Genomic DNA, 15,573 nt, shown 5'->3' on the forward strand with positions numbered 1-15,573 from the left:
CTTGGTAGAAAGAATGCTTTCTAGGAGTTGGTGTCAAAGGAATATCTTACTGCTCCAACGTAAATATCCAAGGAGAGTGGAAAAGCTAACATGTCAACACATTACTTTTCAGCAACATATAGTGTTGACTCATGGTCTGATTAAACTCGTCATTCCTACCTGAGTCTGATCAGATAAGGAACTCTTGAGGCACACAGCAAAATGAGGTATCCTTGCAAGTTTGATTTTGAAATAAAAGCATTTATGAAAAGGTTTTCATAAAAGCATTTATGAAAAGGTTTTCATAAAATATATATATATATTTAATATTTACTAACTGGAGTAGAATGTATGAAAGAAATAATCTATCCCAAACTCAGTTTACTACAATTTAAAAAGGTAGAACACATAACTACATAAATGGACTCCACTAACTCACTGTGAGTTTTCCTCTTTCTTTTGTCAATACCAAGGCTGACTCACCTTTGATGAAGTTGCATTAGATGACTTTCAATTCGGTCATTCGCCTATTTAAATTGTTTATTGTTATCTATGGGGCTGGTCAGTATTCTACTCACCTCTACCCTGTTCCCTTTTTTGATCTGCATAGTGGCTTTAAGCCTTTCCCTTTCTTCTCAAGCTGCCCCATCCCTCTCTCCTCTGGCTATTGATGGCTATACCTTCTACTTTTACATTCATTCATTTGGAGATGGAGGAGTAAAATGTTTAGAGAACTCATGGCTAATATCTCTTAACATTTTACTCCTCCATCTCTAAATTTACATTTCCCTTTTTTTACTCTTCTTCTCCTTCTTCTTCTCTTCTCTCTTATTCTTCTTCTCCTTCTCCTCCTTCTCCTTTTTTATTTTTTTTCCAGGCACAGTCTTGTCTTCCTCTGTCACCCAGGCTGGACTGCAGTGGCATGATCGTAGCTCACTAAAACCCCGAACTCCCGGGCTCAACCAATCCTCCTACCTCAGTCAGTCTCCAGAGTAGCTGGGACCAAAGGCGTGTGCCACCATGCCCAGCTATTTTTTTGGATTTTTAGTAAGGACAAGGTCTCACTATGTTGCCAAGGCAGGTCTTCGTTGTCCTTCCTAAAGAATACAGTTCTGGTATTTACTACTTTTCCAAGGATAGCCTCCTTACTTTGGCTCATGATCACGTTTTTTTCAGCAAGTACAGCTCCATCTTTAAACCCTTTTTCCCCTTGAATTTTTAGTCTCTTTCTATCTCCTGGAGCCTTCCCTCAGCTCAAGTATCCTGAATTCAAAAAAATTCCGCTTGAACCTAATTCTCTGTCAGGCAGCCTTAGTTCTTTCTTCCTACTCCACTCGTCAGCCTTTTATTTTATTTTATTTATTTATTTTTTTTTAAAAAAACTTTTATTTTAGGTTTAGGGGTACATGTGAAGGTTTGTTACATAGGTAAACTTGTGTCACAGGATGTGTTGTCCAGATTATTTCATCATTCAAGTATTTTTATTATTATTATTATACTTCAGGTTTTATGGTACATGTGCGCAATGTGCAGGTAAGTTACATATGTATACATGTGCCATGCTGGTGTACTGCACCCACCAACTCGTCAGCTAGCATTAGGTATATCTCCCAATGCTATCCCTCCCCCCTCCCCCCTCCCCACAACAGTCTCCGAAGTGTGATGTTCCCCTTCCTGTGTCCATGTGTTCTCATTGTTCAATTCCCACCTATGAGTGAGAATATGCGGTGTTTGGTTTTTTGTTCTTGCGATAGTTTACTGAGAATGATGATTTCCGATTTCATCCATGTCCCTACAAAGGACATGAACTCATCATTTTTTATGGCTGCATAGTATTCCATGGTGTATATGTGCCACATTTTCTTAATCCAGTCTATCATTGTTGGACATTTGGGTTGGTTCCAAGTCTTTGCTATTGTGAATAATGCCGCAATAAACATACATGTGCATGTGTCTTTATAGCAGCATGATTTATAGTCCTTTGGGTATATACCCAGTAATGGGATGGCTGGGTCGAATGGAATTTCTAGTTCTAGATCCCTGCGGAATCGCCACACTGACTTCCACAAGAGTTGAACTAGTTTACAGTCCCACCAACAGTGTAAAAGTGTTCCTATTTCTCCACATCCTCTCCAGCACCTGTTGTTTCCTGACTTTTTAATGATTGCCATTCTAACTGGTGTGAGATGGTATCTCATTGTGGTTTTGATTTGCATTTCTCTGATGGCCAGTGATGGTGAGCATTTTTTCATGTGTTTTTTGGCTGCATAAATGTCTTCTTTTGAGAAGTGTCTGTTCATGTCCTTCGCCCACTTTTTGATGGGGTTGTATGGTACTGGTACCAAAACAGAGATATAGATCAATGGAACAGAACAGAGCCGTCAGAAATAATGCCACATATCTACAACTATCTGATCTTTGACAAACCTGAGAAAAACAAGAAATGGGGAAAGGATTCCCTATTTAATAAATGGTGCTGGGAAAACTGGCTAGCCATATGGAGAAAGCTGAAACTGGATCCCTTCCTTACACCTTATACAAAAATCAATTCAAGATGGATTAAAGACTTAAATGTTAGACCTAAAACCATAAAAACCCTAGAAGAAAACCTAGGCATTACCATTCAGGACATAGGCATGGGCAAGGACTTCATGTCTAAAACACCAAAAGCAATGGCAACAAAAGCCAAAATTGACAAATGGGATCTAATTAAACTCAAGAGCTTCTGCACAGCAAAAGAAACTCCATCCAAGTGAACAGGCAACCTACAAAATGGGAGAAAATTTTCGCAACCTACTCATCTGACAAAGGGCTAATATCCAGAATCTACAATGAACTCATCAGCCTTTTAAAGAGGTGCCTGCATTTGCTCACATTTCCACTTTCAATTCACTCCTTAACCCAGGGGCTCCTAATGCTATTACCTGAATACGACGCTCCACTCAACTGTCATTCAAAAACCTAGTAATTATAGAAGGTAACTCTTCTATTTCTCCTGGTCCTCTGGAATGTTATTTCTGTTTGCTGTCCCGGTACTTTAACTGTTGTCTTGTTTCCCCTAGCCTTATCATGCACAAGCCAATTCATCACCTGTTATCTGTCATGTTTTCTACTCTCTGCCCTTTGTTCCTCATGTCCACATCACCATGTACATACTCATTCATGGCCAAAAATCAGCATTCTCTTTGATTCTCCTTCTCCACTGGCTGTCCCCCAACATACATACATACATCACACATACACACACACACACACACACAAAAAAAAAAAAAAAAAAAAACCATTCTATAAGCCTCTTGCATCTAAACCAACTCTTTGCTCCACTGCCATCACTCCCTTGACTTAGGTCTTCATCGTATTTAGCCTGCCTTACTTCTGTGAATTTCTACATGAAATACTCCCCTGTAGTCACTTCGCTATGCAATCATTCAACAACAGAGTAATCAAGATGCAATAAAAACAAGAATATGATCATGCCAAAACTCAGCTAAAAACCTCTGTGGCTCTCAGATCCCATAGACTGTATTTGAAATTTTCTTCTCTCTTGCCAGGTTTCGCTATTCACATCGAGCAGATTGTCAGTCCTTAGTTCAGCCATAATTTTCCATGCCTCGCATTTAGTAAATGTTGTTCCCTTAGCCCGGTATTTTCTGCATCTTTCCCTTGGGTGGAAAACTCTCCATCTCCTCTCTATGTTCCTGCAGTCCATTGTAAATGCCTCAAGGATTGTGCTCACCATATTTTATTACAATGGTTTAAAATGCCAGACCTCACTGCTCCACAGATTGAGAGCTTTAAATACACCATATTTGCTCAAGAAGCATTCTCATTATGTGTGAATGAATAAATAAGTGTCATGAATTTCAAATCTAAGAAAGTGGGATAAAAATAATGTAAAAATAGGGCCACTAGGAATAGAAAGCTGTTTAGAGATGAAGAAGGGTAGACGTCAATAATACAACTGCTAAAATAGCAACCACAGTTTGTAAAAATGAGTGAAATATAATTTCATTTCTAGAACCCCATGTAGACCTATTGCAATACACTGATGCTCTGTTAGAATGGCAAGAATAACACTAGACACTCAGGGGTCCCATACAGACTAATTCTTATAAGATAAATTGCAGCCTGTTACGAGTTTTTGAGATGGGTGTCATGAAAAGATGGTGAATGTTATTGGACAAATGTATAGACCAAGAGAGAAAGATGAAGATCAGTTCTATACAGAGGCAGATGTGCCACGAAAGATAGTATAGGTATTGAGTGAGAATAAAGACCTATCTAGAAACACATGCACACTACCACAAGAATGAAATGCACTGAGGAAATGAGCTACTGATGGTACAGGATCTGCAAACCTGCTTGTCAGTTTTCATTTTTTTCAAGCTGTATATGTCTTAAATGATATTCAAGTCTGTCTAATGCTTTCTGTGCTCGCCTCTAATGATCCTTAAAAATTGGTTTAATTTTGGCAAAGTCCCCCAAAGATTTCTTAAATGATCTGGCAAACCAGTGGTAACATCTGTACATACGTCAATTGAAATATATTCAAAATGCTATACAGTCTATTATCACAGGACTTTTCAAACAGAGTTGAAAGCTTTTCAAAATATTAGAAAATATCCACATAGTTAGGTAGCTAAAACTCAGGCTCTACATAAATATAAGCTAATGATTTAAGTGTTAGTTTCCATTAAAAATTTAATTCTCAGTTTTCCTATAAAGTATTTTCTGGGAAAATAAATAATGCGTGTGTGTGTGTGTGTGTTAATCAAGAGTGACAGTGCACTCAAGTTAAATCTACCATTCATTTCTAGCTTGTATAATTTTATTCATATTCTTCTATATTGGAGAAGAGTGATACAGTTGAACAAAAGTGATCAGTTTTATTACGTCATCAGCTCTAGATATAAATTTACTTGGTTTTCTCTCTCTTTGCCTGCCCTTGTACTTACATATCACTGGCAATGGAGGAGTTCCGGGACATAGACTTTGGAGAGAGGTCATAATCGCTGTCGGATCGATACAGGAAGGACTCCCGGCGTTGACTGTGGACAAAATTTGCTTGGAGAATTAGCCCAGATCCTGGGCTGGTCATGGGATCCAAGGGACTCCGTCCCGCAGATGTGCCATTGTCCACATCAAAACTGTAAAGGAAGGAGAAGGAATTATGTTGCTGTGAACATTCACATGTTCATATTTTCACAAAGCATTTAGCGTCAGCTGAGGAATTGACAGTGGAATTAGCAGGAATCAAAATTACAGCTAATTTCTGCCATAAAAATATGACAATATTGAAATACATAAAAGAAAAACACATCGACTTCACATTTTTGTTTTCCTGGATACTGTTGTTAACTGACCAGATACAAGACACACGTTTTTCCAAACCCTACTTCAGTTAAAAGGGAAACACTCTGCAAAACATAATCGTCTAAGTATAAAATTCCTTTCAGAAAATAACAAATACACAGTAATTCATTAAATATTTGAATTTGATTCAACAATAACCCATTTTGTGCCTAATGCTGTTCTCCCAAACCTGGGCTTCTCCCTCCACACTCCTACCCTATAACATCCATCCAAGCATTAATTTCTATTGTACCCACTTCCTTCCATCCCTACTACCAATATTTTAAATTCAGGTCTCCATCAAATTTCTCCTATATTATTATAACAACCTTTATATTAGTGTCTTGAATCCATTTTCCAGTGTCATTCTTCAGTTTAAAACCTCTCAGTAACTTGCCACTGCTCTCAGGATGAAGTCAAAATTTCTTTGCTAGACTGCCAGTCTAACCATCTGCTCTCAATTGCAATTAGTTGCCCTCCCAGCCTCAACTTGCAGCCCTCATCTATTGGGTACTTCATGCTCAACTCTTATTGAGGCACCATCTCCTTGTCACAGGCCATCACCGCCTCACCTCCTGCTCCCCTAAATAATCAAATCCCCTTTCCCCTGCCTAATTGTCACTCATCCTTGAGACAGCCTGCACCTGAAAGGCTACCCTGGTACATCAGAGCTTTATGAAAGGCCCTTTCTCTATGCTCCCAAGACACTTTCCCACTCCCTAATGACAGAATTTACAATGAATTGAAAATGTTTTTCACCCGGTCTCCATTCCTAGATTGTGAGCTCTCTACGAATGGAGACTCAGCGTATTCTTGGCACTTTGAAAACTGTGCCCAAGTGTCTTGAGTAAATGATTAAATGAATAAAAGGCATTGTGCTCAGCAATACATATTTCAGAGCTGGGAAAAAACTACACACACAGTTCTTAACGTCATAGTCCTTATAATCTAGACAAACTTTCCACAAAGAACCTTTCTAGTGAAACATCAACCAGTATTAAAATAAAGTCAGCTTTCATGTGTTCTTAGGAGAGGAGGGTGATAGCTTATGATAGCCCAGCAGGTGTGTGGTTTTAAAGAAAAAATTGTTGAGTGAATAAATAAAACATGTGAATTCAAGTTTTGCTGTCATTAATGTTTTCCCCATTAGAATCTTTATTCAAACTATTAACCAGCTAATTTTAAAACATTCCTTTATTTTCTTTATTGGAGTCATTAATAAATAGAGTTATGACTCTAAGATTGGAAGATGTTTCATGGATCACTTTTGAATCTGTGATCAAATAACAGTGGCTCCGAAATAATCCATCAAATAAACAGAAGAGGAAAAACTCATTATCTTGAACAGTTGCAAATATGTTTTTCCAACTAAAATTTTCTTAGAATTGTGTCTCTTTATAGATATATTTATTTGGTTCAGGAAGGACAATGAGAGATTGTCAAGTTGAACAGACTCACTTTACAGACGAGGATACCAGGTCCTAGAAAAGTTAATTGATCAGTCACTGAGCTAACTGCATTGAATCATCGATTGTTCCTAAAGTCCTTCCAGCTCTACTGCATGATTATATAAAACACAAATATATGTGGCACCCAAACAAGGGACATCTGTTTCACCAGAATAGGATAGGCACATATGTATGTGAAACCTTGTCAATTCCCAGGAAGGCTGGAAGGGGAGGATGGTCTCTAATTATTCAATAGATATACATTAGGGATCTTCGGCAAACTCTCCTTGGATATGCTTAAATAGGCATTTATTAAGCACCTAATATGAGTGCACTAAGATACAAAAATAAAAGATGAATGACTAACTCAGGCTGGGATATCTGAGAAGTTTTCATGAAGAGTAGTATTTAAGAAGGTTTTTGAAGGTATTTAGTATACAACTGGAAGACATTAAAAACTTCTAAATAGTGGGGGTTTGGCAAAGTAGATTTCTCTTCTAAGAAGATAGTCATGGCAGCTTTTCAGCATGAAGAGGACCTAGTAATGTGAATGCCTATAGAAATGTTTATGTTTATTTCCCTTTAATATCAAGATATTCTTATTGCTACACTTTAAAAAAGAAAATACCCTCTCCTTCCTGTGCATGAACAGAAATGTAAGAGATACAGAAGTGTGAGTTTTGTTTAGTTTTTTTCAGTTCAACTGAGTAAACACCAAATTTGTAAAAATCAGTATTTTCTTTAATTATAATTTTTCCAATTAAATCAAGCAAGTCTTAACACTCCACTAAAAGTTTTGAAACAAATATTGCTAAATACCTTAAGTCATTTAGATAGTTATGGCATTTTTAAATCTTACAACTTTTAAGCCATAATATTAGCACTAAAACCAAAACATTTATTAATAGGTCAGGAAGTGCTTTATATGAGATATTCTAGGGGCTTTAATATTTTTCTTTGTATACTGTAATATAAAAATTTGTCCACTAGATGGAGATCATTTTCTTAAACAAGGAAACTATTTTCTACTGAAGGGTTAAATAACCTTAAAGGCCTAAATTATTTCTTAGGGACTCATGAAAATAACCCTTTAAATGACATCCAAAAAACAAAGTTCACAATGTATACTAAGTAATTATCAATACTGATGAAATTACATTAATCTAACATCAGTATTAGCTTTACAAACATTGAGAATGAAGATCTAAAAATAGTGACTGATATTTTATTGGACTTTTTCTTAACGAAAAAAATACTTGAGAAGACAACTGAATTTCTGTAACAAATCACTGAGTACTTATTGTGTTGGAGTAAAGTAACATGAGCATCATTAATAGTCTGGGGTTTCACTCTAAATTTTGGCACCACAAGTATTCTCAGAATACGGTTCGTTTTGGGAAGTGAACCTAGGGTCTGAGTTCATTTGCATAATTTATTTCCATTATATTAAATGCTCTTATAATCAAAATGAATTATCAAGAAAAAGTAATACTACTGAGAATCTCTAGTCTGAAGTATCAGCCAATGTCAGTATTAGTGAATGACTTTATAGAAAAAGAGACTTTGTATTTTGAAATATTCATTGAATAAACTTTTACATTACATCCTATGTCCTTAGATCAGCACTTGAATAAGTACAGATATACTGCACACTGTCCTTTTCTAGAAAGCACTAAAGTCTAGTCAAGGTAATAGAACATCAAGCAACCAGAGAAAATAAAAGCAGCAAAACAGGTGGCATCTGTATTAAATAGTATATAAATACTAAAACACGAAATTGTATTATATAGGCAATCAGACTGTGTGATGTAGACAATGAATGTAAAGAGGATTTAAGAAGTTGCAAGATGTACACCTTTGAAGGAGAGTTAAAAAATGTCCAGTCAGAGTAGAGCTGGGGTTGGGGGTGGAGACCATCCAGCAAAAGTGAAGCCACAAAAACAAACCCAAGAAGGAATGAATAAGGCATGTATATAAAACAGGACATTTAGTGTCTGGCTCAATTTGAGGCTTGGTATTAAAGAATAGTGGGGACCTATAGAAATGGCAATTTTGTACAGTTCAACCTAATAGGTAGGGCTGGATGTGTTTATGGAAAGCTGGGCCAAAGAGTGTCAGCAGAAGCTTGTTATAAAGACTTACGTGGAAACACACAAATCAACTTTTAACATTGAAATCTCAGGGGAGTAAGATAAGGAAGACTAGTATTTGTTAAAATAAACATATTGCTTTTGCAACAAATAAAAGGTACAAAACAGAGTAGAGGTTGAGCACAGTAGCTCATGCCTGTAATCCCAACACTTTAGAGGCACATATGGGAGGATCGCTTGAGACCAACTGTTCAAGGTTACAGTGACTGATCGTGTCACTGCACTCCAATCTAGGCGACAAAGCATGACTCTGTCTCAAAAAAAAAAAAAAAAAAGAAAAAAGAAAGACAAAAAATAGAGTTAAAAAAGGAGAAAAATAAATGTTTTAACTATAAGAGGACCCCCAAAAAGGCTTGTTCATTAAATACTTCAAATATTAGAACTAGTGGGTTTGCCTTGAGTGAAGGAGGTTAGTTGTGGATTTTAAAAGGCAGTACATTTTTACTCGGTAGGTAGTAAGTTAACTGAGAATTAGACACTTACTTAACTTTCTGAAAGTTAGCCTAATTAGTCAGTTTGGGCTGAAATTATAGATGGCTTCAAATAAGCTACTTATTTTTGAAACATAATTTTATCAATAGTCCACATCGTGGTATTATGAATAAAACAAGAAGGTGATGAAGGATAAGGCAGCCCTAACCTTAGATGCTGGTATCAAAATGATCAGTTGTGAATTTTCCAAAGGCGTTCTTTAGAAAACACTTGGATGTGGTGAATTCCTCTTTTGACTCATAGCCAATGAGATGGAGCCCAAGCAAAAAACTAGCAGAAGTTTGAAAAAGTAACTAAAGGATTGGGGAGAGTAAAAATAACCAAGTTTAATGATGATGGTGGCAATAATAATAATGTTAATAATAATAAAACTTCTGGAGCACTTTCCATGTTCCAGGCACTGTGCTTTGCATATATTATCTCATTTAATCCTCACAATAACCCTTTGAAGTAGGCACTGTATTTTCCATTTGACCATGGGGACTCTGAGGCATAGACAAGTGACTCTGTGATAAGCAGTATGCTCAAGCTCATAAGTGGGTTTTAAACTCAAGCTGTCTGATTCTAAGGCTGGGGAGAATGGACTCTGTTTACACCTCTATTATGAAGTTTCATTAAAAAAAATACAAGAATACCTTTTAGCTTCCTCACCTGCATGGAACTTCTGAAAGTAACATTCTGATTAACTTACAGGTGACGCATGCAAAGGCTAATTCTGAGACTCAATTTTCATATGGGGCTGGGTGTGGTGGCTCATGCCTATAATCCCAGCACTTTAGGAAGCCAAGGCTGGTGAATTGCTTGAGCCCAGGAGTTCAGGGCCAGCCTGGGCAACATGGTGAAACACCATCTTTACAAAAAATTTTAAAATTACCTGGGTGTGGTAGTGCTTACCTGTAGTCCCAGCTACCCCAGAGGTGGAGGCAGGAGGATCACCTGAACTAAGGAGGTCGAGGCTGCAGTGAGCCATGATTACATCACTGCATTCCAGCTTGGGCGACAGCGTGAGACTCTGTCTCAAAAAAAAAGTTTTCATATGACCCAACATTTTGGAATTTGCCAAATCCCCAGATTTTTCCATTCTGAACATAACAGTAGGGTGTAAAAAAGTCTTTGCTGTAACCCATTTGGTGGGTTTCTTTATAGCATTTGAGATTTCATTTGGAATTAAGGAAGGGTCAGTGGGTCTGCAAAAGGGCTTAGCAAATGGAACTAAGTGAGGTGCTTTCTTGTTCCACATGTTTGCTTCCCTTAATGCAATTTAAGAATGCACACAATTCTTAAAAGAGATAACTTTTGCCAGAAGGCAGTTTTGGAGGAGGAATGATATAGCTATATTTGGTCTCCTATGAGGGGGCAGTAAGAGTAATGACCAGCTGGCCTGCTGCATTTAGAAGTGTTAAAGAATGTGTGTGGCTAGCACTACTCATGACAATTTACTCCACAGACCCATCCTTTTCTATGGAACCAGCCCCCTACAAGAAACAAAGAGAAATTGGACAAACTGACCAATGAACTAATACTCCCAGTTCTCCACTGTGTTCCATTTCACTGGAATTACTGGATGGTAATACAGTTCCAATCTACCTTTCATCCACGTTCTCAACTGCTTGCATACTTTGTGTCTACTGGCCTGGTAATTGTTTGTCTGCTGAAGGTCATTTCTCACCTTTTTGGCCTTTTGCTAGACACTGCTTCCCTAGTTCAACTCTTTTCAATTTATTTTTGACCATGATATGGGCCCTCTCCTGAGCCAGAGTCCTGCTACTGTGCCGAGTAAATAGCTTTCCTCATTTATCCTAGCCATCAGGACCTTATACTTAGCACTGACCCCCAGTATGAAGCCCAAAGTGGGTGGAGCAATGAGGGCCTCAGTGGAGCAGCTGCTAAGGAACCCCTATCAATAGCAGCCTCCATTACCGAAGCATCTGTGAAGGCCACTCACAGGGAAGATCTTGCTGAATGTCGCTGGGAATCCTGGGAGCCATCACTGAAGCCAGGACCATCTAAGAGCTGCCTTTTTCACTACATAGTAAGAACAGTGGCACTTAGAAAATATTGACCTACCAAAAATGTTCCTGTTAAGATGTTTATTTAAGAATTAGAAAACACGGGTTAAATTTGAAATTTTGGTTCAGCCACTTCCTATTTGCGTGCTCTAGGGCAAGTTACTGTACCTTTCTAGGCTTTCACTGCTGATAAAGATAATTACAGTACCTAGCTCTAGGGCCATTATAAGGATTAGAAGAGAAAATGTTTGGAAAGAATTCACCACACTGCCTGGCAGCTAGCATACTCCCATTATTTAGCAGCTATTGTTTTTCATTTTTATTACTCTTTTTCTTCCAGGGGGATCTTCATCTAGGTCATTCTCTTTATTTGAACACACGGCTTTGGGAAGAACCTAAAGGGAGAGATGAAAGAGGAAGAGAACTGAGGGCCAAATCACCTGAATCAGCCCTTGCAATCAATGAGGTGACAGATGCTGGAGCCAGATTGCTCTAAAAGTTTCAGCTGCTTTTATGTCGCCACCCAACTCCATAATTCCAGTGTGATAACATCCAGGGAGGGTGGAGACTGCTGATTTTTTTCTAGATATTCCTCACTGAGGAGAAAGAATAATTTCCTACCAGGAAGTGTGGAAGGCTTGGAGGTCCCAACAACCTAGGTGGGGCTCCAGCTGAATATAATGAGCAGAAACAGTCCTTCAGACCTCAGGTCTCCAGACACAGGGTGTAGCTTGGGGACCTCAGTTCACAATTATACTGCTGTTTATATTCCTGTACTCCACTCTCCCCTGTGTATTGTAGCTCATGCTGTTAGCCAACACACTGGAACCCATTTTGATGCTTTGCCACTCAAGGGGAGGGGAGGTTTACCCTTGAGCTTAAGGGGAGAGTAACTGGAACTGGATGATTACATACATTTTTTCCCTCTTTATAATATTAAATATTTTACCCATTGTTATCAATATCACAAGGTTATGAAGCTCGTTTCTAATCAATGCCAGTGATACTTCTCTATTGAAAATTTCCCTGCAGGTCAAATAGCTTCTCTGGAGTAAACAAAATAATGATTTGCAAAATTCACCATTTTAATATTTACTTTTCTCTGATTATCTATGGAGATGAGACTGTAGAAACTAGCATTTTACAGTGATATGCACAGATGGCAATCTTTCCCAATCAATCATAAAACTGCATATTAAATTTAAGTAGGATACCCGGAGAAGGCATGATATTTAGCTACTTTACAAGATTACACAGCTAAATTATACTACACATGTTAGCTTGTATAATATATATATTTGCACAGAGTTAAGATATTTAACAGACACGTTTTACCCTTTGTTTTCACAGATGATTTTTATAAACAAAAGCCTGGGGCTGGGCATGGTGGCTCACACTTGTAATCCCAGAACTTTGGGAGGCTAAGGGGAGTGGATTGCTTGAGCTCAGGAGTTCAAGACCAGCCTGGGCAACATGATGAAACCCTGTTTCTACAAAAAAAAAAAAAAAAAAAAAAAGCCACGCATGATGGCACACGCCTGTGGTGCTGAGGCAGGAGAATCACTTGAGCCCAGGAGGCTGAGGCTTCAGTGAGTCTAAATCATGCCACGGCGCTCCAGCCTGGGTAACAGTGAGATCCTGTCATACACACACACACACACACACACACACACACACACACACACACACTGGTACAAAGATGAAGGGTATATGCTTACTTATGAGTAAAACATTAGGCGATATCTGGAAATACACAACATATGTTTCTGGCTTGTCAGTGACACTCCCAAGTAACACAGGGCAATAAAGAGATTCAAGATGGAAATGATAGCATGAGTTTGATGTTTGGACTGTAAATGAAAGAGGATAAGCTGGAGTTGCTTAGCACACTTTTGACACAATTTTTTCTGAAAAGCATTTATTAGGCCACTGTTATGGACTGAATCTTGTTTCCCCTAGAATTCATGTTGAAGCCTTAACCCCCAATGGTTAAATGAGGTTGAGGTTGAGGTTAAACCTATCTTGTTCCCCTAGAATTCATATGTTAAATGAGGTCATATGGATGAGGCCCTAATCCAATAGTGCTGGTGTTCTTATAAGAACAGAGAGAGACACAAGAGCATTCTCTCTTCACCATGTGAGGACAGAGTGAGAAAGCAGCCATCTGCATGTAGGCAGAGAGCCCTCAACAGGAACCAAATCAGCCAATCTTGGTCTTGGACTTCTCAGCGTCCAGAATTGTGAGAACATTTCTGTTTAGGCCACCAGTCTAGGGTACTTTGTTATGCAGCCTGAGTTGACTAAGACAACCAGAAAGCCCCAACCAAAAATTGTTTTACTTGAAATTTATACATTACTTTTTAATGATTATTAAGAAAAATTTTCTTGACTGAAACTCTCCCTAAGAAAGCATCTCAAATTATTGCCAAGACCAATGCCATGATATTTTCCCCCTAAATTTTCTTCTAGGTTTATAGCTTCAGCTGTTACAATTAAGTCTTTAGAGTGGATTCTTTATGTATGATTTAAGACAAAGGTTTAGTTTCATTCTTTTGCATGTGAATATCTAGTTTTCCCAATACAATTTCCCAATACCATTCAAGACTTTTCTTCGTTGTATATTCTGGACATCCTTGTCAAAGATCAGTTGACTGTGTATGTGTGAGTTTATTTCTTGGCTCTATTCTGTTCTATTGGTTTTATGTCTGTCTTTATGCCAGTACCACATTGTTTTGATTACTGTCACTTAGTAATTTGTTTTGAAATCAGGAAGTGTGAGATCTCCAGATTTTTTGTTCTTTTTCAAGATTGTTTTGACTATTCAGCCTTTTGTGGTTTCTTATGAATTTGAAGATTGCTTTTCTATTTCTATAAAAAATACCATTGGGATTTTGATGGAGATTACATTGGACATTGTGGACATTTTAACAATATTAAGTTTCCTAATCCATGGCAGCATCAAAGCATAAGCAAAAAAGGCAAAAATAGGCAAGTGGGACTACATCAGAATAAAATGTTTCTGCACAGCAACGGAGAAAACACAGTGAATATACAACCTACAGATTAGGAGAAAACATTTGCAAACCATATATCTGATATGGTGTTAATATCCACAATACATAGGAGCTCCTACAACTCAATAGCAAAAACCCCCCAAAACCCAATTGAAACCCCCCAAAATTAAAAAACCGAATGAAAGAAACAGACATTTCTCCAAAGAAGACATAAAAATGGCAAACAGGGATATGAAAAGATACTCAACATCACTAATCATTAAGGAAATGCAAAGGAAAACCACAACGAGATATTGCTTCACTCCTGTTAGGATGGCCATTATTAAAAAAAAAAAAACCTGTTGGCAAGGACATACAGAAATTGGAATCCTTATGTACTGATGGTGGGACTGTAAAGTGATGCCACTACTATAAAAAACAGTATGGAGGTTCCTCAAAAAATTAAAAACAGAATTACCATATGATCTACCAATCCAACTTCTGGGTATTTATCCAAAAAATTGAGATCAGCATGTCAAAGAAATATTTGTATTTCCATATTCATTTATGTATATTCACAATACCAAGATATGGAAACAATCTAAATATCCATCAATGAATGAATGGATTAAAAAATGTGGTATATACACACAATGGAATATTATTTAGCCTTAAAAGAAGGATATCCTGTCATATGCTATAACATGGATGAATTTTGAGGACATTATGCCAGGTGAAATAAGTCAGTCACAGAAAGATAAATATTGCATGATCCCTCTTATATGAGGGATTTAAAGTAGTTGAACTCATAGAGGCAGGAAGTAGCATGGTGGTTGCTGGGCCTGGGTGGAGGGAGAAATGGAGAGTTGTTGTTCAGTGTGTATCATTTAATCATGCAAGATGAATAAATTCTAGAGCTATGCTGTACAACATTGTGCTAACAGTTAATAATAATGTACTATACACTTAAAATGTAAGAGGGTAGAGCTCATATTATGTGTCTTTGTTTTTAGCACAATAAAGCAACTTTTATAAAAAGGATCTCAGATGTCCCTAACATGAGGCCATGGTATTTGGACTCTTGAGGCAAAGCCTGCAGTAGCAGTATGAGGTCCATATTTGCAGTAATTACCTAGAAATAATGAGAACT

General features: G+C 37.7%; 1 protein-coding gene across 6 annotated transcripts in view; it reads right to left on the reverse strand.

Moving 5' to 3' along the window:
- Positions 1–15,573, reverse strand: part of PDE4D (phosphodiesterase 4D) — a 1,542,529-nt gene that overhangs the window by 241,075 nt on the left and 1,285,881 nt on the right. For all 6 annotated transcript variants that reach the window (XM_054555584.2, XM_063724112.1, XM_063724113.1 and 3 more), the window contains one exon: positions 4,935–5,126. In XM_054555584.2, the coding sequence (XP_054411559.1) occupies positions 4,935–5,126 (192 nt within the window). The remainder of the gene's footprint in view (positions 1–4,934; positions 5,127–15,573) is intronic.

Source organism: Pongo abelii, chromosome 4 (genome assembly GCF_028885655.2).
Source record: "Pongo abelii isolate AG06213 chromosome 4, NHGRI_mPonAbe1-v2.0_pri, whole genome shotgun sequence".
In the NCBI taxonomy this organism is placed as follows: Eukaryota; Metazoa; Chordata; class Mammalia; order Primates; family Hominidae; genus Pongo; species Pongo abelii.